This window comes from Solea senegalensis, linkage group LG8, assembly GCF_019176455.1.
Source record: "Solea senegalensis isolate Sse05_10M linkage group LG8, IFAPA_SoseM_1, whole genome shotgun sequence".
Lineage (NCBI taxonomy): Eukaryota > Metazoa > Chordata > Actinopteri > Pleuronectiformes > Soleidae > Solea > Solea senegalensis.
This window is the reverse complement of record NC_058028.1, coordinates 423,387-449,939: the sequence shown is the minus strand read 5'-3', so window position 1 is coordinate 449,939 and position 26,553 is coordinate 423,387. Positions and strand designations below refer to the sequence as shown.

Here is a 26,553-nt window from a genome sequence, read left to right as displayed (position 1 = left end):
TAGTTTTTACGAACATTTGACGAAAGGTGAGCGTTGAGATTTTGGCTTGGATTCTCGTTTTATTAAATCCCTGAAGGAGTTTATGTTGTCATCTGTGTGGGTTTATCTGTAGGTTTGTCCTTCTTTTAGCAACTTCCTGTATGTTTTTGACAGATCAAGCGGAGTATTTTTGTCATGAGTACCCCTTGATTGCGTCAGAAAAAAATCAGGGTTCCCACACCTTTGTTGACATCAAATTCAAGGACTTTCCAGGAACAATTCCCTCAAATTCAAGGACCGAATGTGCTGACACAACTTAAGATGGGAGGCGCGACTTGTAAGAGCTTGTCTTTGTCCATGATGGCGTCCACTTTTATTGATTTGCAGCACGCTCTGCATCTGGACAAGTGATTGTCCTTTTTGGGATCTTGGTCAAAGTCAGCCTTTGTCATTTTCTTTGGTGAGACAGAGATCTTGGATTTTGGACAGTGTCCACAACGCGGTGAGAAATTATGACTCCACATTTGCAGGCCTGGTCTACATACATCAAGCAGTGAAGACATTTACCTAAATACCAACTCGCACAAAATTCAAGCACTTTCCATGACCCATGTTTATTTAGGGACGATTTTCAAGACCTTTCAATGGCCTTGAAACATTTACAAGGATTTCAAGGACCCGTGGGCACGGAAAAAACCTGTCATAAATTATCAGATTTGATCAGAAATTTATGTATCGTGGACTTTGTGGTAATTTGAATGTCACATGGTTCAGATGTGCACATCTCAGCGGCATCTTAACAGATCAAGATGAATTTTGTCTTGTTTATGTAAGACGGTAATAGCTAAAAGAAGGTGAAGTTTTACACAGATCCACCAAGTTTTCTGGATCCAGTGGATGAAAATGTAGAAATATGAAGTGAAGTCTCAGGAACCCGCAAAGCTAGGGTTTTTCTTTAAAGTTTGACCTCACTATTCAAGATTCCAGGCTGAAAACTGAACATTTTCTGTTCCTCCCAATCCTCTTCCACTGGAAAAAAATGGCCTGTCATTTCAGCACAATGCTCCAAAATGTGTTGATACTCAGAATGTTACGGGCGCTTCGTGGGATTTAGGTGTAAATAAAGCCCCGGTGCAGTTCGCTGAAGCCTTTACAGTAAAGAGACACAGAGAGAGTGAAAAACTGCGGCGTTTTATTGAGCTGCACTTTGTTCTGTTCTAACACGGCGGTTGAGGGCAGAGCAGAAACGTCTGCTGCGTCTACAGTAAGTGCACAAAGAGAAATAACTGTGTCTCAGCAATTTATGACTGCACTGCACATACATGCTTCCCTGCACACGGCAGTGATGATGCAGCACAGACTCTACAGAGTCTGTGCAGCACATCACAGAAAGAAAAATGGACCGGACAATGTACATACAGCCAGAGAAAAACTACGAGGCTGCTTCGTGTGGAGAATTAAAACATTTTAACACAGATATATTTAGATATCTTATGTTATTTGGTTTTATTTTTAAGTTGAAAAAGTTTTAAAAAAACATTTTCTTTAATTAGCGTAAAAGTAAAGTAAAGTAAATCCACACTTAGTGCTGAATACTGAGCCACTTTTCACTGCCTTCTAATATTACACAAAAACTCTGCATGTGACACTGGTTTGCAGTAATTAACCAAAACTATAATTAGTGCAACCTATAACCTATAACCTTTTATATTTTTATCAATAAAAGTGAAGCATGGGTTACTCTGTAGTGGTGGGAGGGGCCCATAAAGGCATGGCCTGCAAAAATTGCACAAAAGTCCAAAGTATTCGAGGATTATTTGAAGCCTAATGTTCTAATTGTTTGCTTTTCAAATATCCGCAGTCTACCTGCAGTACCATCACGGGACACAAAAGGGAAACCACAGTGTTTTCCTGTTTCTTACCAGTGTACTTTGGATCCACATGAGGAGGGTAGAAGCGGTAGTTGATGAAGAAGGGAATAGGCACTCCGAACTTGAACCACTCCACCACATAGGGGGGCTGCTGGCCGTCCAGGGGAGGGGACACGTCACACCCCAGGATCACGCTCTCTCCGGCGCGCGCCGTCACAAACCGGGGCTCGTCTCTCACTGCGTGGGCACCTGAGAGAGGAAGAAGAAGGAGGAGGATGAAGAATTTGCAAATAAAGCATAAAGGAAAAAAACGTTCAAAAAAAGGCACATTTTCGCCATTTTACAACAAATTGGCGTCAGCGGACCTTCGTGAACCAGCTTTGGAAACAGCCACTTAATGTCAAATATCAACCTACATCAGCTTCAGTCTATGACATCTTAAGAATATGTCTTTTTTCTAATTGTAGGCAGCATTTTCTGACCGGAAACTGAAGTTTCCAATCTCACACACCAAAGCCCAGGGAGTGTTTTTTTTCTTTCTGTCCACACGTTGGATGATGAAAACGTCGCCACTCAAACAGCAAATGCCTCACACAACCACACGTCCACAAACCCGAACTGACCCTTAATCAGGCCTTTTTTCCCTAAGATAATTTCGGCAAACACAGGATTGGTAACTGAAGGGTTAAGGAGCCCTGAGCACTCATGGACCACAACAAGCTCGCAGTAAACACTGAATTGCCACCACACACATGCTTTTCATCAGCTTTCCTCACTCCTCTCCACCATCATCTGTCGCCTCTATCTGCTGGTGAGTTTTCTTGTGGCTGAGCCACACTGTTACTACAAATGAGCTGCCAAAGCCTCCCATTGATCATGGCTGGCCGTTGCTCAAATGAGCTTTACTATGAGCCTCACCAGGCCTGGCGTTTAGCCATAAATGTCCAGGCACTCTGCCGTGTGTTGACCTATCAGATGACTGAAAGGTCGGCATACCTGCCTCAGCAGAACGCTCACTCCGGAAATGGATTTTCTCCAGCTGCCACCCCCGCTCTCATTGAACCTGCATCTCCAGCAATCGGAGCGGGCAGCGCCGACCGTCCACGCACCCCTGACCGCCCGCATCCCCACCCGACCCTGCCCAGGGGGAAAATCACTTCAGGGATCAAGAGACATGCTGACGTTTCACTTCTCACTCCGGAGAAACGCCAGCTGAATAACGTGGTGCTTTCATTAGCAGAATCATTTGCATTATCAGGGGAAAATTTCTTTACAAGGAACAAACAGTCCACGCTGGCACCGTCCACGTTACCGTCTGCTTCATGTTCCGCCACCATCACTGTTGTGTGAAATGGAAATTTCATGAGTGCACGCGCCAGGACTTTTCAAGTGTGCACGCTGAACTAAAAAATAAAAAATATACGTTCACCCATAAAGAAATACAAAAAAAACAAAAAAACAACCATCCCCGAAGGCCATACGCACGATCAATGAGTGATTGTGTTCACCGGTTTAATCCGTGACACAGTTAATCCACTTAATTCTTTTCAACCAGCGCAGATCTTGGACTGAAACAGAGCAGATTTAATCATATTACATGTTTTCAAGTAAATCTTTGGTTCACATCAGGTTACACCTTAGTAAGAAGGTAAAAAGCAGCCTTTCTACATGAAGCCCCGGCTCTCTTCATGTAGTAAAACAGTCAACAGCACTGCTAGCGTTGTGGCAAAGACCCCAAATTATTTTGTAGAAAATTAAAATAAAAAAAAAACTCAATAAAACCTCATAACTGAATTAAAAATGTGCTGTCTAAGCTAACCTAGCCTAGCACAAGAGCAACAAGGGTGAAAAGAGGTGAGCTTTTCACGATAAACTTACTCTTTGCTGAATGTAGCTTGATATTCACAGTACAGACAGAATGAAAATGACAGACAGGTTTGTTTGTTTTGAATAAATAGTCTTGAAATTAAGCCCTGACTCACACTCCTCATGTGGTAAAACAGTCAACAGCACTGCTAGCTTTGTGGCAAAGACAACAAATTATTTTGAAGAAAATTGTAAAAAAAATAACTTAATAAAATCTCATAACTGAATCCAGAATTTGCTTTCCAAGCTAGAAGTTATTAGCTCCGCTTAGCACAAGAACCAGAAACAAAGGGTAAAAAGAGGTTGGCTTTACGATAAGCTAACTCTTTGCTGAATGTAGCTTGATATTCACAGTACAGACAGAAGGAAAACGACAGGGAGGTTTGTTTGTTTTCACTTGACATGAAGCGCAGACTCACTCTCTTCATGTGGTAAAACTATTATTTTCGCTGCAAACAGTTCAGGTTACTGGAGTTTTAGCAGCTCTGGTTTCTCAACGACTTTATTTTTGGATCCTGATGTCGAGGGGAGCACGTTCTGTTTCCAGAGCTTAAAGATTTGTGTCAATGCAATATGCTATGCAATGCTACAGCTAATAACACTCCGGTTTAAATCAGCACATTCTCTGTCACTCCTTTGAATTTCCGTTTTTGGTGTAGCAGTTACTATGAGGGTTTATTTAAGGGAGAAAGATACAGACGAGATAAAAAATGAGGTCCATACTGAAGCTTTTGTAGATGCACAGAGATCAATACAGTTAAGAAAAGACAGCAACACAAGATTGCTTTGGCACCGATAACTTCAATTCAACTTAAGTGGAAATCCTCCTCCCCCCCAAAAGAAAATACACAGAGGCAGAAATCAAGCAGCTAATAAATCCAGGAGACCAATATGTTTTATGAATCTGTCCTCGACACAGAACGGATTTACCGCGGCGATCGTGAAACCCTGACGAGTAACAGTTCAGTCACCTGTCAGATAAATCATCACAATGACAGGTTGGTCATGTATGAAAAGCAATAACTCGCCGTTGCCGGTCGAACGGGCAAAGTCACAGCAGGTTAGCGAATGATTATCTTCATTATCGATTAACCTGCCCAAGGTTTGACAAATGACCCTTTAATTTGGTCTTTAAATGGTCTTAAAATATCTCAAATTTTGAATTCATATATGTTTACATGTGCAAAACTTCTTCATTTTGTAAAGATTAATTTCCAAGAATTATTTTCTCGCAAAAAACGAAACAGTAGGTGTCATCATAACAAACAAAGGAGACATTTACCTAAATATTTTACTAACTTCACTTCTCTCTTGCACAAAATTCAAGCACTTTCAAGGACCAATGTCTATTAAGGTGATTTTCAAAAACTTTCAAGGTCCTTGAAATTCTGTTTTTAAATTCACACACTTTCAACGATTTAAATAACCCATTTCCATTTAGGGCAATTTTCAAAAACTTTCAAGGTCCTTGAATTTTTTTTTTTTCAAATTCACACACAGGATTTCAAGAACACATGTGTATTTATGGCGATTTTCAACGATCTGCGGGAACCCTGAACAACCATCATGAACCAATGAGAGACATCAGTCTGACATAAACCTGTCCTCACCGCCAAAACAATCGCTGCAGCAGCAGCAGCAGTGCAGGGGCATGTGAGGTTACATCTGCATCAGATTTCAACTCTCCTTTTGTTTTTTTTCTTTTAAAGTTGCATCGAATTACAGAAAATGGCTCTTTTCCAGCACTTCACCCCAAGCGAGCGATGATCACAGATTTGTACACTAAATAGATTCTCGCTGCAGTTTGGGGCTTTGATAATCAGGCAGAGCTGAGCTGGAGAAAGTGTTTTGACAGTAATGAGCCTCAATGACACACTGAACAACATCCAGGAAATACTGTATATGAAAAACTGTAGTGTGGAGCTCAATGAGAGACACTTTTAAACAAGCAGTGTTTTTAAATGTCTCTCCTTTAAAAGTAAAAAAAAAAACAGTGCAATATTTTCACCAAGAAACACTAAAATCTAATATTTACCTCATGCTCAAATTTGATCCAGCATATGAGCGAGGAGGAGAATTACTCACTGCAGCTACTAAACGTGTTACGTGACCCAAGTGAGACATTGTTGAAACACATGCAAGACATATTTTTGAATCATGGCAATGAAGAAGAACGACAAGAATCCGTGTATCGTTCGCTCATTCGTTCAAAATAAAAATTTAAAATAGATAAAGAAACAGTTGAAAAACGAAATGGAACAAATCTGCTGACTCACCTGCTAGCTTAGCAATTTCGAAACTGTGCAATTTCGGAACTGACTAAATCCAAGTTTAAACATCATTGTAACTGGTTTAAACAGGTTTTAGTTAGTTTAAACCCATTGCTGCAATTTAACTGTTCTATTTTTAATTATTTGCCAGTTTAAACCGTCTTTGAGGTCTTATTTTATCATAGATAATATAAGTTAGTATCAGTTAATAAGTTAGCAAGTTGATATTAGTGAGCCATGTCATGTTTTAAATCTGTAGCACAGCAATACTGAGATATTTTTCCCCAAACCGTTTATGCAGGCGGAGGGAATTTCCCGGTATGTGTGGCGTAATATTCGTTCAGACTTGATTTTCTGGATAAAGTGACAGCCGTAGTGAGGACACGAGACCCGCGTCATGCCAGACAGAGCTCACAATGTGGAGGATGTAATGGAATATAGACTGGACGGAGGCTCAAGGACGTGCAGCCACTGGGCTGGACGGGATACTGACAGGGCAGTAATTGAATGCCAGACTGTGTGTGCTGAAGGTCACGCAAGAGAATAGTCTCTGTGTGTGAGTGTGTGCGTACATCTATCAGTGTTAACCTGGGTCTGTAAAATTCAATATAAATAACAACTGGACTACAATAGAATAAACAACAGTGTGTTTAAATTACAGATTGGGACTGTCAATTTTTCCAGGTTTTTATCAATATTCAGATGCCGAATGTAAAGGAAGCCGATAAAAAAAGCCATGAGCATTGACAAGATTGTGAATTATAATCAAACACTTTCCCACTGGTCACAAATCTGTGTAATCCCAGGTTTAAACTGATGAAAACCAGGTTCAAACAGGTCAGGCCACGATTAAGCTGGTTTTTGACCAGAGGAACCGGGTTCAACCCGCTGACCTGAGTGGAAACAACGACCTCAGTGACTCCTGCTTTTTACTTTGGTTCAGGGACAATTCAAGATAGACTTGGCCTCTTCATTATTAAGCTCACTTTAATAGAAAATGTCCCTCCCTTTCAGGCAAGCAATGCTCAGTCAGGGATGGAATAGATGTGCTGACACCTGCTCAAACACAAAGCAAGGACAGAGAGAAAGAGAGAGAGAGAGGATGTGTGAAATCGGCCCGTCTTGCCAAAAACGGCACAGAGGGTGAACCCACATCGCTCGGCACTGCGCTGCCAGAGCTGCACATGACAGAGCATCTTTGGCAGAAGCTGTAAATCACAGTATTTCCTCAGTCCAGTCATGATTCACTGATTTTTCAGAGCCGCTCAGTGAAAAACATGAGTTTTAAACGTTTTGGCCAAAGTGTTTCAAGGTAATTACACGGAGGCATATCACTGCTAATAGTGTTGATTAGTGTTTAATTGTGGCGGGTGATTCAGGATCAATGAATCCTAAGTAACATGGGTGTCACTCTTTCCAAAGATTAAGTCTGAGGCATTATCATGTGATGCATTCAACTGCATTCAAGCAAAGAAATCCAATAAAATTATGATAACACCATGTAAAAATAAAATACACACAAACATAGTCAATTTTAAGAAGAACTCAAATTAAAAACAATAATGTTACACAACATGGCTACTGGCAACTGGCAAAACAAAACCACTGTCAAGAATAATTCTAGTGTATTTAAATTTTCTTACAACCCTACATGACTCTGTCGGGTCATGTAGGGTTGTCAATCATGACTTTTGATTCCTCAAGTAAAGCTAGTAGCGAAGCTAACAGGTAAGTCAGCAGATTTTCCCCCCCTTACTAGAACTAGAAATATTTCAGGTACTCTGGTGTTGTGGTTGTCCACCAGGGAGGACGGTGTTCTGAAAGCAGATTTGTTCTACACATGTGCAAAAGTGAGGCTACTTCCTGTCACCGCTAGTGTTTTTGTGGGTTGTTACCCTAGTTACTTGATAAACAAACAAAGACAGCCGTACCTCAGTTTTCACGATTTTCCAACAGACAAACACCTCTGTAAAAACTTGGGTGAGGTCCCTCTTTTACTATTCTTATTATTAATATTATTATTATTAATTCTTATTATTAAGAATAGTACACAAGTACTTGGTCAAATTTTTGGTAGATGAGAGAGCGAAGTTGTCCTGGTATGACTGGCAGTCATGTTGAGAGCAATAACCGGAAGTAGGGATACACTGATTCAGCGATTTCTGAGGGCTACTTTCAGGAACCAAGGCCTATTGTTTTGACAGGAAGTAGCTGCACTTCATTTAAAGGTCATTCAAAGTAGATTTGTGGTATGCTCACAGCGCCCTCTGCTGGAACATAAGCGAATACCTTCAAATGTTCTGATGAATTACTAGCCTGTGTATTTTGTGTCAGTAAAAAAAAAAAGGGCAGAGGTTTCCATGGAACTGCTCAGACTTCTACAGAAACATCAGCTCCGACTTCCAATCAACATAATTCACTTCTATAAAACCTTCCTCACTCTCTCACTTCCTGTTTCTATGACTCCCTCTCTCTCACACACACACACACACACACACACACATTAGTGCGGATTAAATTCTGACACGTTCCCCCCCAAATAAAACAGAAGAAAGATGCGACAGATTGAGTATTGAAAAGTTTCTTTCAGATCCATGAAATGTCTTGATTGCAGAGGTTTTTGGAGGACGGATGAAAATAGTGTTGATTAATATGACGAACATTATGTCACTAAATGGCAGCTGTTTAATTACGGCATCAGTGAGATTCAGACTGAACGTCTCAGTCGCAGCAGCATTCGTCTGGATTTATGTTCCTGTCTGTTGTTGACATATCTGTCATTAAAATGTGCAACAAAAATGTATGTAAATGTACCAGCATTTAAACAATTCATCAAATAATAATTACACTAAACTTAGTTATTATGTGTTGGGAAAATCTTTCACTATTCCAAATAAAAAAAAAAATCAGTATGTTAATAATTGGCATATAATAAGTTTTTTCTGAGGTTTCTTTTCAGAACTGTGTCAAATCGTTTTGGCAAATTATTCTCCATATATTTACAAAATCAACAAATATTCAAACGTCACACAATGAGCCTCAATGGGCCTCAATGGGGAGAAAAAAACAGAGGACGAAATCTCTGATTTAAAGATGTGCAGCATCTGCCTAGACAGGTTGTGGTGAAAGGAAAAATGATTGGGGACAGAATGGACAAGAGGGAGGTGAGGTAGCGATAGAAGAGAGAGACCAGGAGCATTTATTTTAATAGAGTTCTTTCTTTGGTTTCCTTTCAGAACCATGGCAAGTAGTTTTGGCTAATTAACCATACATTTAAAAAAAACCAACAAATCTTCCAACATATAAAATAAAAATACAATACAAATATGTCATAATTCTTCTGTTTAATTTTCTTTTATATTTTAATTTTCACTTTTTTATGAGGTGAGTGAGCAAATGTGTTCCCTATTTCATCTACTGTATGGTGTTGAACAAGAAATACGTTTTGGTGTCACGATTGTTAATTTGGAGGATGTTTACTTTTTTGTGTCTTATTTTTCTGATGTTTTCTGATTTAACGTGAATCTAAGGCTATGTTGTGCTCACAGGGCCCTCTGCTTGACCATAGGTAATTACTTCAGGCGGCCTGTTGTACTTCTAGGCTGTATATATTTTCAAACTGTGTTGTGTGGATATTTTATGTGACGCGAGACATATTCTTAGATTTTGGATATCGTCATGATAAAAGTATCTGTGATGACTTTTAAAGGCTGTTGCATTGATAATTGTCATATCTAATACATTGAACACATTTGTGAAATATACTAAATACTGTAAATATTGATTAACAAAAATTACATTTAAAGAAGTCAATTATAATTACTTGCGTTAATAAGCAGGTATTATCTGAAATAAAAGGTAATAATAAGTGTGCAGAGAAACAACCTGTGTGCAGCTATATATCCACATATCGTGATATAAGTGGATATAATTCGGGATATACATCATTATATCGCGATATACAGTATATCATTATATCGCGATATATATCATTATATCACAATACATATATCATTATTTGCAATACACATTGATATCAAATGATGTAAATTAAGTATATCTTGATCATATTTTTCCCGTATCGCCCAGCTCTACTACAAACCGATATTTGAACAGCATTTTTGCTTGAAATACTCATCCTTGCACAAGTCACAGCTGCACTTATCATACATGTAGTTGAATTATCTGTGTGCCAAAGCATTCAGCCAAACTATAAATATGCATAAACCTGTAATTGATTACTTAATTAAGACAGTCAGGCTCATCCAATGTATCCTTTTTAAAGTTAAACATGTTTGGGGTCTGGATGATTGAAGATTGGTCTCAGAGGATCTTTGCTTCATTTACAAAAGACCTGCAGTAATAAGAATAATGATAATAAGGATTGTTTTCTTTTTTTTCTAAGGACTGTGTCGCTGCTACCTGCTCATTATTTAATAATAGCCAAACACTTTATTTTCTTTTATAATGAGCACCACACTGTGTGTCGAATATCCTTGTGATTTCCAGCTGAATCCAAGCCAACTTTTAGAAATGTACTTTTCAAGGAAACGAGATGGAGATCACGACGAGTTACCGTCAACAGACGTGACGTAAAAGCGGAAACATGCAGGATTTTTAGCCTCATTCAAGCATTGTAGCATTCTTTTAGTCCAGGGATCAGCAAGTAAATGTGGCCGAGGGCCAATTCATTTTGTAAACAACTGAATATTTGGGCACCTTTGCTGCCTTAAACTAACAATAATGTGGATGCATCATTTCAATTTTAAGAATTACTCCTTCTTTGAGCATATGAGAATACATATTTTACGGACATTTACTCCCCAAACCTGGCTGACTCCATGACAACAGCAGTGTTTTTCAATTTTCAGACCAAACATTAAGTTTATGTGAACTGTAAGTTCATATTTTTTCAGAATAAAAGTTCGGAACTCGATATGAAATACACATTTCTTTTTGTGAAGATAAGCAAATAATTTAAGATCAGATTAATTGCTGACCACTGTTTTAGCGGTTGTCGGAACTAACGATGAAGAGAACACCACTCACGAATAAACATCGGAGCAGTGAGAATTGAAAAACACAGAAACTTAGAAAAACTGATGCTGCCCGACATCGATATGGCTCCACGTCTATGTTGATACTAACAAAAACCAAAATGATACCACTTTTTTTATTATATGGAGCAAAGAAAACAGAAAATACTCACATTTAAGAAGCTGAAAAATCAGAAATACAACACTAAAACGATTCCCCGATAATCAAAAGAGTCAGTGATTGATTTTGCTAATGATGACGTGTAAAAATCTGCACGATACCACGCTGTATTTTACTTGTAATGAGCACAACATGTTTTCAGAGGGATGATAATCAAGCAGCTCAGAGAGCCGGTGCGTCCAGCCAAATGTGTGTGATCTGAAAAACTGGCATTCCCAGAATGCTGCAGGGAACGGAGACTCCACTGGGACTTGAGGGGAGAGGAGTGGAGTGAAGAGGATAGAGGAGAAGGGAGGATGGAGGAGGAGGGGGAGGAATTGGCACATGCCCAGTTCAACCATTCCACACTTTGAGCGCAGGCCTGAAGCTCATTACTGAGCTGATCGCACATAATTGTAGTACAGCATGAAAAAATAATAATGATAATAAGAGTAAGTAAACATGTGAAGAGCTGGAAATGACCATTAATGTTGTGCCTTTTGACCAATGAGCAGAGCAGGGATGGAAGATGTTCACTGTAACTGTAAATTCGGGTCAGGACAAACAAATCATATTACAATACTGTGATAATCAATATAGTATTACACTGTAAATATCGAGCCCATACTGTATATATTCAGGTAACTGCCTATAATGTACATTCTATTTTAACTTTTTATTGTGGTCTGTGACTATCCTGTCATCGCCAAAAAGAATGTGGCATGCGTACTTCTCATTACTGTAACTCCTAGACAGGTTGTTATATCTAGAAAATTCAAAAACTGTGACCCTACGCCTTTAGCTTTATAGTAGAACCTCAGGACTTCCGCGGAGCGACCGTCCAATCACAGTCGGGATTCACCGGCGCCTCACACGTTTGCGACGTCAGCTTCTCAGTACTGTAATTACTAAACGGTTGAATAACTGCCAGATATGAAAAAAGTGAAAGTTATCTTGGAAAGAAGTCACTCACTGAACATCTGTGGACAATTCTACAGCCATAAAATCAAAATAAGTTCAGGCAACAATCACGATATTATCTTAGACGATACATATCTTGCCCACCTCTATCCCTGACTGTACTTACACTACCTATTTTTCTAGAAGCCGTGTTAAGTTTGCTGTCCTGCCAAATCGGAAGTCTCGTACAAGAATAAGGGCGGACGTCTACTTCTGCCTTCTGCCCAAAAATAGGTCTATATAAATCTGTGCCTTCAGAACAAACTCAGCAGTGAAAAGAACAAGTGTCTGTGATCACGAGGGAGCTGTGCATCCTGTGAAATATCAAGGCGCCATTTCACAAGCAGGGAATTTCACATCGAGACCATCTGGCCAAGAGCCAGCTCAACAACAAATGCTACAAAAGCAAAAAGGGGGGAAAAAGTCCCAGCACATGGAAAAATAGTCCTTCAAATCATCCACTTCTCAACACTTGCCAATGACATTTAATTACTTCCACGGTGTCATCAGTGTCCCTGTTGCTTCACCTTGATTTGTTGCCAAGTCACAACTGCTTTTCTTGAACTAACCTCGAGTCTCCCAGAACATATGCTGCCTCCCCCGATGTGCACTTGGCACCAGGAAACTTCTTTGACCATCCATTTACTGTGACTGATTATTCATACTCGAGCTATTCTGCTGTAAATCACTGGCTGATGTGATTGCATTGCTTGTAATGTCGTTGGCATTTCGTCTTACATTTCTCTTATTGGCTTTTTCTGTAGAACTTTATGTTCAATCGGTAAATTTGTTCTATGGTTGTGTATACTCACTCACTCACTCACGCACTCATCTTGTACCATTTTATTCTCCACATGAGGATCACTGGAGGAGGGGTACACCCTGGATAGGTTGCCAATCCATCACAGGGACACATAAAGAGACAAACAACCATCCACTCTCACCAACACCTAGTATTGCTTTAAATCATCCATCCATCTTCAACCACTTATCCAAGATCAGGGTAGCAGCTTTAGCAGGGGGCCCCAGACTTCCCTTTCTCTGGCCACATCATCCAGCTCCGATCCTTGGGGATCCCCAGACTCTCCGAGGCCAGTGAGGAAATATAATCTCTCCACCAAGTCCTTGGTCTGCCCCTTGGTCTCCTCCCGCTTGGACGTGCCAGGAACATCTACCTAGTTCCTTGTGGCATCCTTACCAGGTGCCCAAACTTCCATTGTCAACCGCTTATCCAAGATCAGGGTAACAGCACTAGCAGGGGGCCCCAGACTTTCCCTTCCCTGGGCCACATCTTCCAGCTCTGACTTGGGGCTCTCCCAGGCCAGTGAGGAAATATAATCTCTCCACCTAGTCCTTGGTCTGCCCCTAGGTCTTCTCCAAGTTGGACGTGCCAGCTAGTTCTTGGGGGAATCCTTATCAGGTGCCCAAACTCCCTTAACTGACTCCTTTTCACGCTAAGGAGAAGCAGCTCTACTCCGAGTCCCTCCTGGATGGCCGAGCATCTCACCCTATCTCTGTAGGAGAGACCCGAGCTTTAACTTATATGTGAGATGTGGAGGTGTACTTACAAACATGAAGTCGTTTTTATGGTCAAAAACGTCCTAGTCGCTACAAACGAGACGATGTAAATGTCTCATCACTGACACTCTCGTCAGCCAGGCTGTTTCAGACCAAAACCACAAACGCAGAACACGGACTGTCTTGTGATTGGCCAGCCAACGAGAGCTTTCCCACTGTCTTGTGATTGGCCTGTTACCTGGAAGTGACATAATTGCCACGTCAGCTCTCAGACCCGCAGCTCCCCCTCTGGAAAGGCGGATGCACCGCTAGCAGTTATCAAAACATTGAGCAATGCCATAATCCCTTACGTATTTGATCCGGAGTCTGACCCAGAGTCAGAAGACACTGTGACCACCTCCAAACTGAACCACCTCCATATCAAAGACTGCTGCAGGACGCCTGTAGCTTGAATAACGTTGTGGTTAACGATATGATAAACACACATGAAAATTAAACACGAGCGTAGTGTGTAGCTTAGCCTGTAGCCGGCTATCGCTAATGCTAAACGACAAAGCAAGCACACAAAGACAGTTTTACGGTTTGTAAAAATTGTAATATACGTATTGTTGGCACTGCTCCTTCCTTTAGGTGAAGTTTGGTGCTGTGTACTGCTTTATATTACTACCTTCAACCGTAGAAGAAGAAGAACTACTCTCGTTGTAGCTGCTAAGCTCTGTACAACCGATATGCTCAGCAGCTACAACAAGAGTAGTTCTTCTTCTACGGTTGAAAGTACGTCACCGGATGTGCCCAGACTCTAGTGCCCGGACTAGGAGGCGCTGCTGTTCCATCGTGACCCTAGTGGTCACAGGGCCCTACGATGTCTTGTTGATTCTTAAATTAATCCAGTTTCAGCCACTCACAGCCAAATTCTAACTGGTGTGAATTTCAGTCCAGGCTCATTAAAATTAAACATAATCTTAAATAATTCCCACAGTGTGATAAATCTGTGTTTTAATGTTTATTTTTAATTTATCTGTAAAAAAAAACAAAAAAACTTCTACAGTTTATAAATCACAGAGCACTAAATTTCAAGAAATACAGTGGCGGGGCAAACTTATTAATTAATATCATATGATATAATCCAGTCAGTTACATGAGTTACTGATACAAAAATATTCTATATGATATCTATTATAATTTTCAATTGGACATTACTTATGTTTTATGTCTACATCCACCTGCGGACGCACTGTTCTTTTGTTTTTGCCAAACACTAAGCAAAGTGCAAATATTACAAAAATACCACTCATGAAAACAGGAGCCAAGTCACAGCTCAACTGAACTCTCCAATAACGCAGCCTTAATCCGACTTTTCTCCTGTTTGTTTTGGAGATTATTAGTCGTTAACCATCTGTTTTCACTCACGTCCGTCTGCACTTGAAAATCTGTCTTGAATTTGTTGTCTTAGAGGATGAAAATTTAAAAAAAGAAAAGATTAAGTTGCATATTTACTTTTACCAATACTTTTGTCCATATAGTGTATTTCAAACTAGCCAATGTTAGCAATGCCAGTCAATAACAAAGCTATGCACAGTGCAGCAACATTTCCATTTCCACAGATAAAGATTTTCCAGTAGAAACTTCCAACATGGAACGAGGAAATTCAGACTTCCACCTTCAACTGGAATGCATCACTAGTATAACAATTCAATTCATTATCTCAAGGTTTGGTAACCAACAGTTCACACAATGAGCAAGCATTAGGCATCAGTGGAGAGAAAAAAACTCTCTGACAGAACCAAAAGACTCAAAGATGCGTGGCCATCTGCCGAGACAGGTTGTGGTGAGAGGAAAACTGAGGACAGTGGATAACACTAATGGTTACGTGGAGATGTAGCATGTTCCAATTCTTGTTAAAGTAGAGGAAAAGCGCCAACTGTTGCTTCAAACTGAGATTTTGGTTTTCTTTAGTCACTTCAAACGAGATATTCCCCAGTTTAACCAAATGCAAAGAAGCTAATGCTACTGTCATTATGCTAACATCGTTTAGCATGTCACGTAGCTACGCTAAACACAGCAAACTTCAAACAGAAACGTTACAAAATATTCCCCAGTTCAACCAAAGAAGCTACGTAGCTTGTTAGCCACAGCAAAACCTGTTCAGTTGTGCAGTCTCTTGAACATACAATAAACCGGTCTACAAGTAAAGATGTGATTCTTTGTTTGCGTTTCTAAATTTATTTAGAACATGGGATTTAGAGTTTGCGTTCCAACGCCTTATTACATGCAAAATTGTTCATTAAGTGAATAAAAACGTGACGTTTGAATTAATTTCAACGAGTTACAGCTCATTTGTTCAAACTGAATTTTTTTAGTTTGAGTAATACATTTCTGCGTAAAAAAACGTAACGCATTTTAGCTGGTTTGTGTTAACACATATGAAAGGCTTATTCAAAGACTACAAAACCAAAATGATTTTCATTTTAAAGCAATTAAACACTGACACAAACACACTTACGGGGGGGAAGTATATTCAATTTCTGCCAATAAAACCCTCCTAAATGTTACACATTAGACATTTATGACATTGTGGCATATCTTCTAGCGTATTTCCATTGATCTTGCACTTCACACACATCTGTCTGCAGATTGTGTTGCATAAAAACTTGCTTTAAACACTGTCAGAAAGCAGACCGATTGTTGTTTCCTTGTCTTTAGCAACGAGAGATGAAATAACAAGCCGGTGTCTGCGTGTCTGTGCGTAGACTCCAGTCAAATATTATATTCTGAGTCACCAGAGGTAAACCGGCTCTCGTTTTCAATATGTTGTGATCTGTGACTCTCTGGCGCAGCCTGTAATGCTAAGATAAATCACCTTCACTGCAGTGCCGATACCAGACAACACCTCAGAATCGATAATATCGAGCCACCGCTGTGCCGTCATAAAATGGAGAATTTGTGCTTTAAGTAGGAACAGCACTGCGAGGCTCCCTGTTCCTAAATCAAACACTATTCACTCCCATTATTAGCAGATAAAGTTTTCATATCGTCGCGCTCGGGGGCTTCAGTCTGCCCGATCCTCACCCACAGGAGGAGCAGACCAGTTCTGACTGGGTATGTGGGGGGTCAGTGGGATCAGTTACCAGGCGACAGCTTGGCACATGTCTCCCCCGTCTGGACGTAAGTGGAAGAGCAAGGTTAAGTAAGTACATGGGTCAATGCAGGGAGCTCAGGAGAGGCATGAAAAAAAATGAAACAAAAGGGATATTGTGCCATTTGCAGCTCCAGAAAAAGACTAGTTTATGAAGCAGGTCTTAACTCGGCACCAGACGAGGTTTACAGCTTATGTGAGCTCAGTGGTTCACACACACACACGCACACACACGCGCGCACGACACCATAAAGAAAACACACACACGCATGTGGAATATGTGAAATTCAGCATGTGGATTCTGTGTCGTGAAGCATTATTCAGCTACCGCTCCGTTCTGAGGGGCTGACACGGTCACCGCCCTCTCCTGAGAACTCAAACAAGACTCATGATGCTTATGATGATTTATCGTAACACATTTAGCTTCAGCTCTGGGACGTGGTTTTCATATTTACTCAGCGCTTTATCACACAAATGAGTTTCGGGATACAGAAAACATGAAAATCTGTCCGAACCCTGCACAGACGTCCCAGGAATGGGAAGATATGACGACTTTGTGACTCAAAAAAATTAGTTTAATTTACAATATTATTGCAACAAAAAAATCTTAAACGTAAACAGATTTTAGGTTTTTGGGCTCATTTTCGAAAAAGATAAACAAGTGTTTCTAATGTTACGATAAAACAACACTACTATTTTTAATTTTTTTTTACAAAAAATCGTACATAAGTTCCCGGTTAAAACATTTACATAAAACGTTACCGAAATGCACAACAAAATTTTGCAAAAACGTGACAGCATTGCGAAAAATTTCACAAATTTTGAAAAATACATTTTTTTAGAATGTTACAGAAATGTTATTAATAGTATGATTAATGTCACTTGTGTCGCCAAAAGGTAACATTATAAAAATGTATCACTTACATTTCCACAAAATTTTATGAAATGTTAGATTACAAAAACCTGTTAAATTACAAACATTTTGCAAAAATGTGTTACAGTGTTACGAAAAATTACAAATTTATAAAAATAATTTTTTTAGAATGTTACAGAAATGTTACTAAGAGCACAATTAACAAATGTCTTTGACTTAGGATACATATATTTTTTGCAAATGTTCAAATTGGAAAAAATAGGAATCGTAAAAAAATAAGAATTGTTATCAACCACAGGGTCCTAGACTTCGGAGATCCAGGCTCCCCCTAGTGGCATTAACACAAACTCCACACTGGCGAGCAGGATAGCATTTTCAAGTCACTCAACTTTCAACAATTTTCTCCGTTCACGATTCTGTCCCAACAATGGTCATTTTCCACGATTGCGGACTTTTATATTGCGATACATGATAATATTGTATATGGTGGACACCAGCATTACACGTTGAGCGATACAGGTTTTTCTGCCGATTTATTTGGGTAATATATTTATCACCACTTCTGATAAAGTAAAACTCTTTAGCGATAACAAATAACCAGTTACTGAAATTTACTATTTTACATCACAGAATTTTCAACAATAACAATTTATAAAATACTATAAAATTTGGGGATTAAAAGAAATAAAGTTTGAGTGAGTTAGCAACATTTTTTTTCTCTCAAGATCCTGAAAACAAAAATGTGTAACATGTAAAAAGTGGCTGATGAATGTGCTGATTAAAATATCCGCCCCTATAGCATTTCTATCACATGTGGATTATTTAATCTGAGATTTAATCTCTGATACAACACACCTAATTTAAATGATTGGGTGATTATTGACCACTGAAATCAGGTGTGTGGATGATGGTGAGCAGTGAAACTCTCCATGTGATTCAATGGGATATATGTATATATATAAACGTATACATACACATATATATGCGTATGTATGTGTACATACATGAACACATATGTACGTGTACATGTATACATATATGATGGCGAAATTTCACATGTATGAGTGAGTGAAACTCTCCATGTGATTCAATGGGATATATACATATAGATATATATACTGTATGTATACATATATACGTATATATGATGGTGAACTTTCACATGAAACATGAATGAGTGAAAGAGCCTCACGCGCCATGTGATTCAATTGAACATACATATACATATATATATATTATGACAAAGAGCAGCAGCAGACAGACATTTACTCTGTGTGTGCGCGTGCGTGTGTGTACGTGCGCGTGCGTGCGCGCGTGTGCAGCACATTGTGCACTTCAACTCACCTTGAGCGGCGGTTCCTCTGCTGCTGAACACACTTGCTATCAGAGTGGCCACATACCAAATCATAGTACTATCACCGACCAGCTCGCGCCACGCAAAGTGCCCCGTTCGACCAATCTCTCATATTCGACCTTGCACCTCGCGCGCTCGCTCTCGCTCTCTGCCTCTCGCCCGCTCTTCTCATATCCTGTCGTCTCCCTGTGTCCTCGCGGCGGCGGTTCCCCTCATCCCTTCTTCGTCTTCTTCTTCGTCTTCTTCCCACCCGCGTCCTTCCATCCGCATCCTCCTCTCCCGAAGAGACAGAGACACCTGCACCGCCGCGTTCGTAGTAGACGGAGGAGCCCGGTTTTTTTTTCCTTTTTTTCCTTTTTTTTTTTTTTTTTTACGAGCGCATAGTGAAACCAAGTGTGCGGCTGAGAGCCACAGGTCCGCCCCTGCTCGCATCTGATTGGCTGCGGGTGGATGCTGTGGGAGCGCGCATTGGCTCATCGGTGCGCGCCCCCCCCCTCCCTCCCTCCCTCCAACGGAGTGACAGGAGGAGCGCGGCCCGTGCGTGTGTGCGCGCCATCCCGCGTGCGTCGATTCAAGGTGAGTTGGAGCGTGCCGTAGTAGTGGAGCCGCAGTATCATGCGCACTGACAGAGCAGTGGAGAGGGGTGTGTGTGTGTGTGTGTATGTGTGTGTGTGTGTCCACATCTTTAAATACCCAACACTGGCCCCCACGTGCACCGTCATCCATTCATCCGCACAGCCGCGCGCGCCGCTCCTCGTCATCCATGCGCCGACATTTTTTTCCCCCTCTCCCAGGATTTATTTTATTATATGTTATCTTATTTTTATTTTTATTTCCAGTCAATGTTGCGTGATTTGAACCCACTGGATAGTAGTGGGCGTTTCCACAGATCTAATCTAACTGGATTATTATTTGAAATGAAGACATTTATATGATGTTTAGTTTAGGACTCATGTTTTTAATTGATGTTTTGTGTTTTATGACGCCATTAAAAGTGTTCAATGTGATGATGATGCTGTTTGTCTTCACCAGGTCTGTCTTATAAAAGTGAATTCTTAATAATAACAATAATAAAATTATAATAATAAGAGATTTGGCAGTGTGTGTGTGTGTGTTTCAGGTATTACTCATGTTGTGAGGACTTAAATCTGTTTACACAGTCACATCACAGGGACAGACATCATGTCCCTGTGATGTAAATGATCACTGATAATTCCATAAACCTTAGACATGAAGCTAGGTTATGTTGAGGAAGCAAGAACATCTTGAGCAAGCAAGGGCATTTCGAGGAAGCGAGGACAATTTGAGGAAGTAAGGACATTTTGAGGAAGTGAAGACATTTTGAAGAAGCAAGAACATCAAGTAAGGACATGAAGCCAACGGAGTGACAGAAGGCTAGGACAGTTTGAGGAAGTGAAGACATTTTGAAGAAGCAATAACATCTCGAGCAAGCGAGGGCATTTCCAGGAAGTGAGGACAATTTGAGGAAGTAAGGACATGAAGCTTTGAGGAAGCTAGAGCTCGGAAATGAAGCTAGGACATTTTGAGGAAGCAAGGAAATGAAGCTAGGACATTTTGAGGAAGCAAGGAAATGAAGCTAGGACATTTTGAGGAAGTGAGGACATTTTGGATGGTCCTCACTTTCTGTCACATCTTAAAATGATTGTTTTTGTTTAAGTGAAGGTAAGGTTAGTTTTGATTAGGTTAGGGTCAGGGGAGATCTATTCTATTGTATTCTATCCTGGACATTTTGAGTTATATCACATAGTGTTTTGTCTGGTTCTCACTTCCTGTTACACCTTGAAATGGCTGTTTGCGAGTTAAGACCTGGGTTTTAGGGTTAACGGTAGAATGAGGTTAAGGATTAGTGTTTGGTTAGTTATGATGGTTTAAGTTAAAGTAACGTAAGGGGTTACGAGAATGCATTGTGTCTATGGGTGTCCTCACTGAGACTACAGTACAAGAATGAATGTGTGCGTGAGTGTGTGTGTGTAGCCCTTGGCTGTTGTCATGTCGCTGTCACTAACATTAAAGCGCTCTCTCTCTCTCTCTCACACACACACACACACACACACTTGGGTGTGGTAACACATGCGACACCACCGCCTTCATCATCATCCTCATCTTCATCATTCGCCTGCTTTTCCTCGACTGCCACAAGCATGTGGCTGCTCCGCTACTGCACACACACACACACACACACACACACACACACGCTTCCACCACACACACACACACACACACACTCCCCGTGTTTTCTACTACACGCATGATGACCCACTGAGGATTGGTGACGCGTGTGAGCCTCTGGCTGTTGCACCCAAATACACACTCCTCACATCTACAGTTGCTGTGAGTGTGTGTGTGTGTGTCTGTGTGTGTGAGCGTGTGTATGAGTGTGTGTGTCTGAGCACCATATTTTTCCTAAATCTGGGTATTTTCAGCAGATTTTTGTCTCTGTCTCACAGTGTCTGCCTCCTCCTTCTCCTCCTCCTCCTCCTCCTCCTCCTCGTCTGTCACATTCTCTTGTCTGAAATCACAGTCTCACTGGGCAACAAACCCAAATGAGACTTTCTCCATTTTTGTATGCAAGACCACTGAGTTGTGTATTTTCACTCATTTCATTTATTTAAATGTGCGACAGAGTATTAGGGCCATGCTGAAGAAAGAAAAAGCATTAGAAACAAAGTCGCAATACGCTGAGAATGAGAATAAAGTAGCAGTATGACAAGAATAAAGTAGCAGTATGACAAGAATAAAGTCACAATACGACGGGAATACAATTGCAATACGACAAGAATAAAGTCACATTGCGATTTTTTTTGTATAATTCTGACTTTTTGTAATAGTGTGACCTTATTGTCGCCATATTGCGACTTTTTTATATAATTGTGACTTTTTTGTATAATTGTGACTTTTTTGTAATAGTGTGACTTTATTCTCATCATATTGCAACTTTTCTGTATAATTGCGACTTTTTTGTGTAATTGCGACTTTTTTGTATAATTGCAATTTTTTGTATTATTGTGACTATTCTTTTTGTAATAGTGTGATATTCTTGTCATAATGCGTCATTCTTGTAATGTTTCAACTGTATTTTCGTAATATTAAGTTTTTTCTTATAATATTAAATTTTTCTTGTAATATTACAACATTTTCCTTGTAATTTTCGTAATATGAAGTTTTTTCTTGTAATATTACAACATTTTTCTTGTAATTTCCGGAATATTTCAGTTTCTTATTGTAATACAACAACTTTATTCTCATAATGTTCCAACATTTTTCTTGAAAGCTTACGTCTTTTTTCTTCAGTATGACCCTAACACTCGTTGTACATATAAATACATTTTTCACAAAGTTTGCTTGGCTAGAATATTTGAAACTAACTGCAAACAGACCAAAAACTTGACAAAAGTGGCCAGAATTTAAGCTTAAAGTAAGCTGCAACATCTTATTAAGACAAACATATTTATTATTAAGTTATTAACTTACAAACTTATTTTTTCTAAATAGAAAAAAGTGCAAAACTTGCTCGTCAAGATTCTTTTTCTTTTTACGACAACTATAAAATAATAAGCATCCTCATTTCCCAGAAATGACTTTCTTGCAGTGCATCGTTCCTTTCTTGCCCTGAAGTGTAAAAAGCTTCCAGACTCACATGCTCCAGTGACACAGACGTATGGATGTGTACGTTGAGCGGATTGTTGCATCAGTCAGTCAGCGAGCAGTCGACCGATATCTGTTTATGGTGTTTTATAACATCAGCTCTCTCACTCCCCCATCATTACTGTACACCTCACATGTTTTTCAATGTTTTAAAACCATTTGATTTATTGTCGTTTTTTTAAGTTCATAAAAAGAAGACAAAAGTGAACATCGTTACGCAATCTTTCTGTCAAAACAACTGACGTCAGTTTCAAGGATTTTTAAGTCATACTTAGTTTTAGTCGTTTTGGAGCTATTCATGTAAAAATAAATACTATACTGGTTGTTGTTTTTTCCGCACTTTTTTTCCGTTGTTTGGCAGTGACAATTAGGGGTGGGGAGAATTTGATATGGTGAAATATTGCGTGATATAAGTGGTGATAATTTATTAACATATAATTATTTTAACACATTTTTATGGCTGAGCCAAAAACAGATTTTTTTATTGACGTTTCAGTCCAGTAGATGGTGCTCACTCTCACTAGAGAGATGTTGTGTGAGTTTATCACAATGTACAATTTCACAAATAAATATAGTATTTAGCGATATCCTATCGTGGCGTTTCTGGGGACTCTCACCGCTAACAAAGTAAACCGTGACCAAACATGAGACCTTTGTGACCAAGTATCGCGGGATTTCAACTTGTTTTAATTGTTAAAAAAAAACAAACAGTAAAACTGAAAAATCAACAATGATAATAGTCGACGAATAATTTAGTTAGTGATTAATAATTGTAATTTTTTCTTGAGTTTAAAATGTACGTGTGTATCGCGTGATTTCAAAAGAAATTGTTAAAAAAAAATGTTTTTAAAAATGTATTTATGAAAATCTACCGTTAGCTTAGCTGTCACGGTTATGCGTTCTGGAAATCTTGAAATAAAAGTATTTTTAAAAAGTTATTGGACGTCCACTGTTGAATTTAAGGACACAACTTTACAGCTGTTTTTCCCCGACTTCATATCCTACAACCGTTCCTGTTAAAGTCTTAGCTCTTAGCATCAACACCACAGGCGATTAAATCCTGCTGTTGAACCCCCTTTCAGCTGGAGGTAATGGTGTACGGTTGCCATGGTTTCCCACGTCTCTCTCTTTCTCTCTACAGGTGAACATTACCTCCAGAAATAGTGCTCCTAAATTAACCCAGACCCGGTCATTAATATTCCAGGGGGAAAAGTCAGCCAGTGACCACACTGTGGAACAATTCACGCCCCAAAATGTTCTTAATTTAAAGCCACCTGCTGATTTTAATCACACCGTACTAAACATTATTTATTTTTCTTTCCCCTCCTGTGCATCACGTTATCTTTCAGTTCACATGTGAAATCTATTAATACCACAGTGTTAATTGAGCCGAGCTGCTAATTCCTGACTCTTGGTTGGCACAGCATCGCACATCATTTAGCCCGAGTGACTGTGATGATCAGTCACTGTTGGTGAGTTTCCGTCAGTGGCAGAGAGAGGGGAAAAAAATACGTCTGAAAGCTGCTGAGGTTAAAATCTAAATAACTGTTCCGAAGAGATGGAAGAGAAAAAAGGCACATTACAAGTTTTTTTATTTACTTCCAAGTCATTAGTGTGGGTTAATGAGATTAGGTATGTATGCAGGATCAGATAATCTACCATCAGACTAAGTTTCATTCAAATCTCATCTAGATTATAGATTATAGCATCTATCGATCTATTATGCTAAAATTGAACTATCTATTGCTATCTTTCTCTATCTATGCTATCTATTATGCTATCACTCTGTTATAATACCTACTGTATATGTTATCTATCCATTTTTTCTACGCTATCTATTGCTATCTTTCTAAGCTATCTATTGCTATCTTTCTACGCTATCTATCTCTATGTTTCTACGCTATCTATTGCTATCTTTCTGCACTATGGACCTGTATGCTATTTATCTATTTTTCTAGGCTATCTACCCATCTTTCTACACTATCTTTATCTCTATCTATGCTATCTAGTATGCTATCAATCTATCTATGCTATCTACATATGTTAATTATCCATTTTTCTACACTATCTATCTCAATGTTTCTACGCTATCCATTGCTATCTTTCTACGCTATCTATCTCTATGTTTCTACGCTATCTATTGCTATCTTTCTGTGCTATGGACCTGTATGCTATTTATCTATTTTTCTAGGCTATCTACCCATCTTTCTACACTATCTTTATCTCTATCTATGCTATCTAGTATGCTATCAATCTATCTATGCTATCTACATATGTTAATTATCCATTTTTCTACACTATCTATCTCAATGTTTCTACGCTATCCATTGCTATCTTTCTACGCTATCTATCTCTATGTTTCTACGCTATCTATTGCTATCTTTCTGCGCTATGGACCTGTATGCTATTTATCTATTTTTCTAGGCTATCTACCCATCTTTCTACACTATCTTTATCTCTATCTATGCTATCTAGTATGCTATCAATCTATCTATGCTATCTACATATGTTAATTATCCACTTTTCTACACTATCTATCTCAATGTTTCTACGCTATCTACTGCTATATTTCTACACTATTTATCTATCTTGCTATGCTATCAACCTCTATGTTACTACGCTATCTATCGCTGTCTTTATCTATCTATCTATCTATCTATCTATCTATCTATCTATCTAATCACCTTATCTTCCGGCTTTTTAGAAAAACGACAGCTGAAGAGAGAAGCTGCCAGAAATCTGTTGATAAATATGCGTGAATCATGCCCATTATTCTTATTTTTGTATTTATTTTTGATTCGTATGTGTGTATGTATTTAAAAATGAAAAATATCATGTTTAAGTGGCTTTAAGGACTTTTGAAACAGCTTATAATATGATATATACTGTAGTTCCATAAATTGACACAAAATGGTGCTATGATGTGGATGAATATGTATGTGTGTGACAGCTTGACAGCTGCAGTCATGTCTGGTTATATACTGCCCCCTGCTGTTTATTAGCAGGAGTGCAGTGCATTATAATCCAAATAAAAAAAAAAAATAACATTAATCCAGTTTCAGAAAAGGAAGTTCAGGAAACTTCTGATTTGTGCTACATTTTATTTTATTTATATCTTCCTGTGTTTGTACGTCAGTTATAGGATCAGTGGTGTTTCCATGACGACGCCTGTTGGGGTTTATTCTCCGGTGAAGAATAACAATGATTTTGTGTTTCAGTGTTGTAGAGAACACACGGACCAGAAAAGTGATGTGCAGGCATTTCCTGTGTGTGAACATCCATCTTCCTCCCTGATGCCTGATGTCCTTGTGCAGATTAACATGAGTGTGTGTTTGCCCTCAGTGATGTCTCACAGGCAACTACAGCCGTTTGTTTTATGCCAGGTTTATTTGTACTTAAATTACCTATTTTATTTATAATTTTAGATTTTCCTTCATTTAAATGCAAATCAGTGTGTTTCACATCATGTTGTTGTACTTTTTTGTGCTGAAATTATCTATTTTATTAATAATTTTAGTTTTTCTGTCATATAAATGAAAATCAGTATGTTTTGCACCATATTCTAGTAGTTTATTTATGCTGAAATTATGTATTTTCGTAGTAATTTTTTGTTTTATGCCCATATTAGGCAAATCAGTATGTTTTACATCATGTTCTAGTGGTTTATTTCTGCTGAAATTATCAATTTAACTATATTTTTTAGTTTTACGTCCAAATAAAGGCAAATCAGTATGTTTTCATCCTGTTCTTGTGTGTTTATTGTACTGAAATTATGTATTTTATCTATAATTTCTAGTTTCATGCAAATTAGTATGTTTTATACCATATTCTAGTCCTTTATTTGTGTTGAATATTATTTGTTG

General features: G+C 39.1%; 1 protein-coding gene across 1 annotated transcript in view; it reads right to left on the bottom strand.

Annotated features, from left to right (window-relative positions):
* igsf9ba (immunoglobulin superfamily, member 9Ba) overlaps positions 1-19,450 on the bottom strand; it is a 65,596-nt gene extending 46,146 nt beyond the window's left edge. Inside the window, exons 1-2 of the mRNA XM_044031250.1 lie at positions 19,015-19,450; positions 1,902-2,099 (exon numbers count right to left, since the gene is read on the bottom strand). Of these exons, the coding sequence (XP_043887185.1) occupies positions 1,902-2,099; positions 19,015-19,078 (262 nt within the window). The 5' untranslated portion in view covers positions 19,079-19,450. The remainder of the gene's footprint in view (positions 1-1,901; positions 2,100-19,014) is intronic.
* Between the last annotated feature and the right edge of the window lie 7,103 nt (positions 19,451-26,553).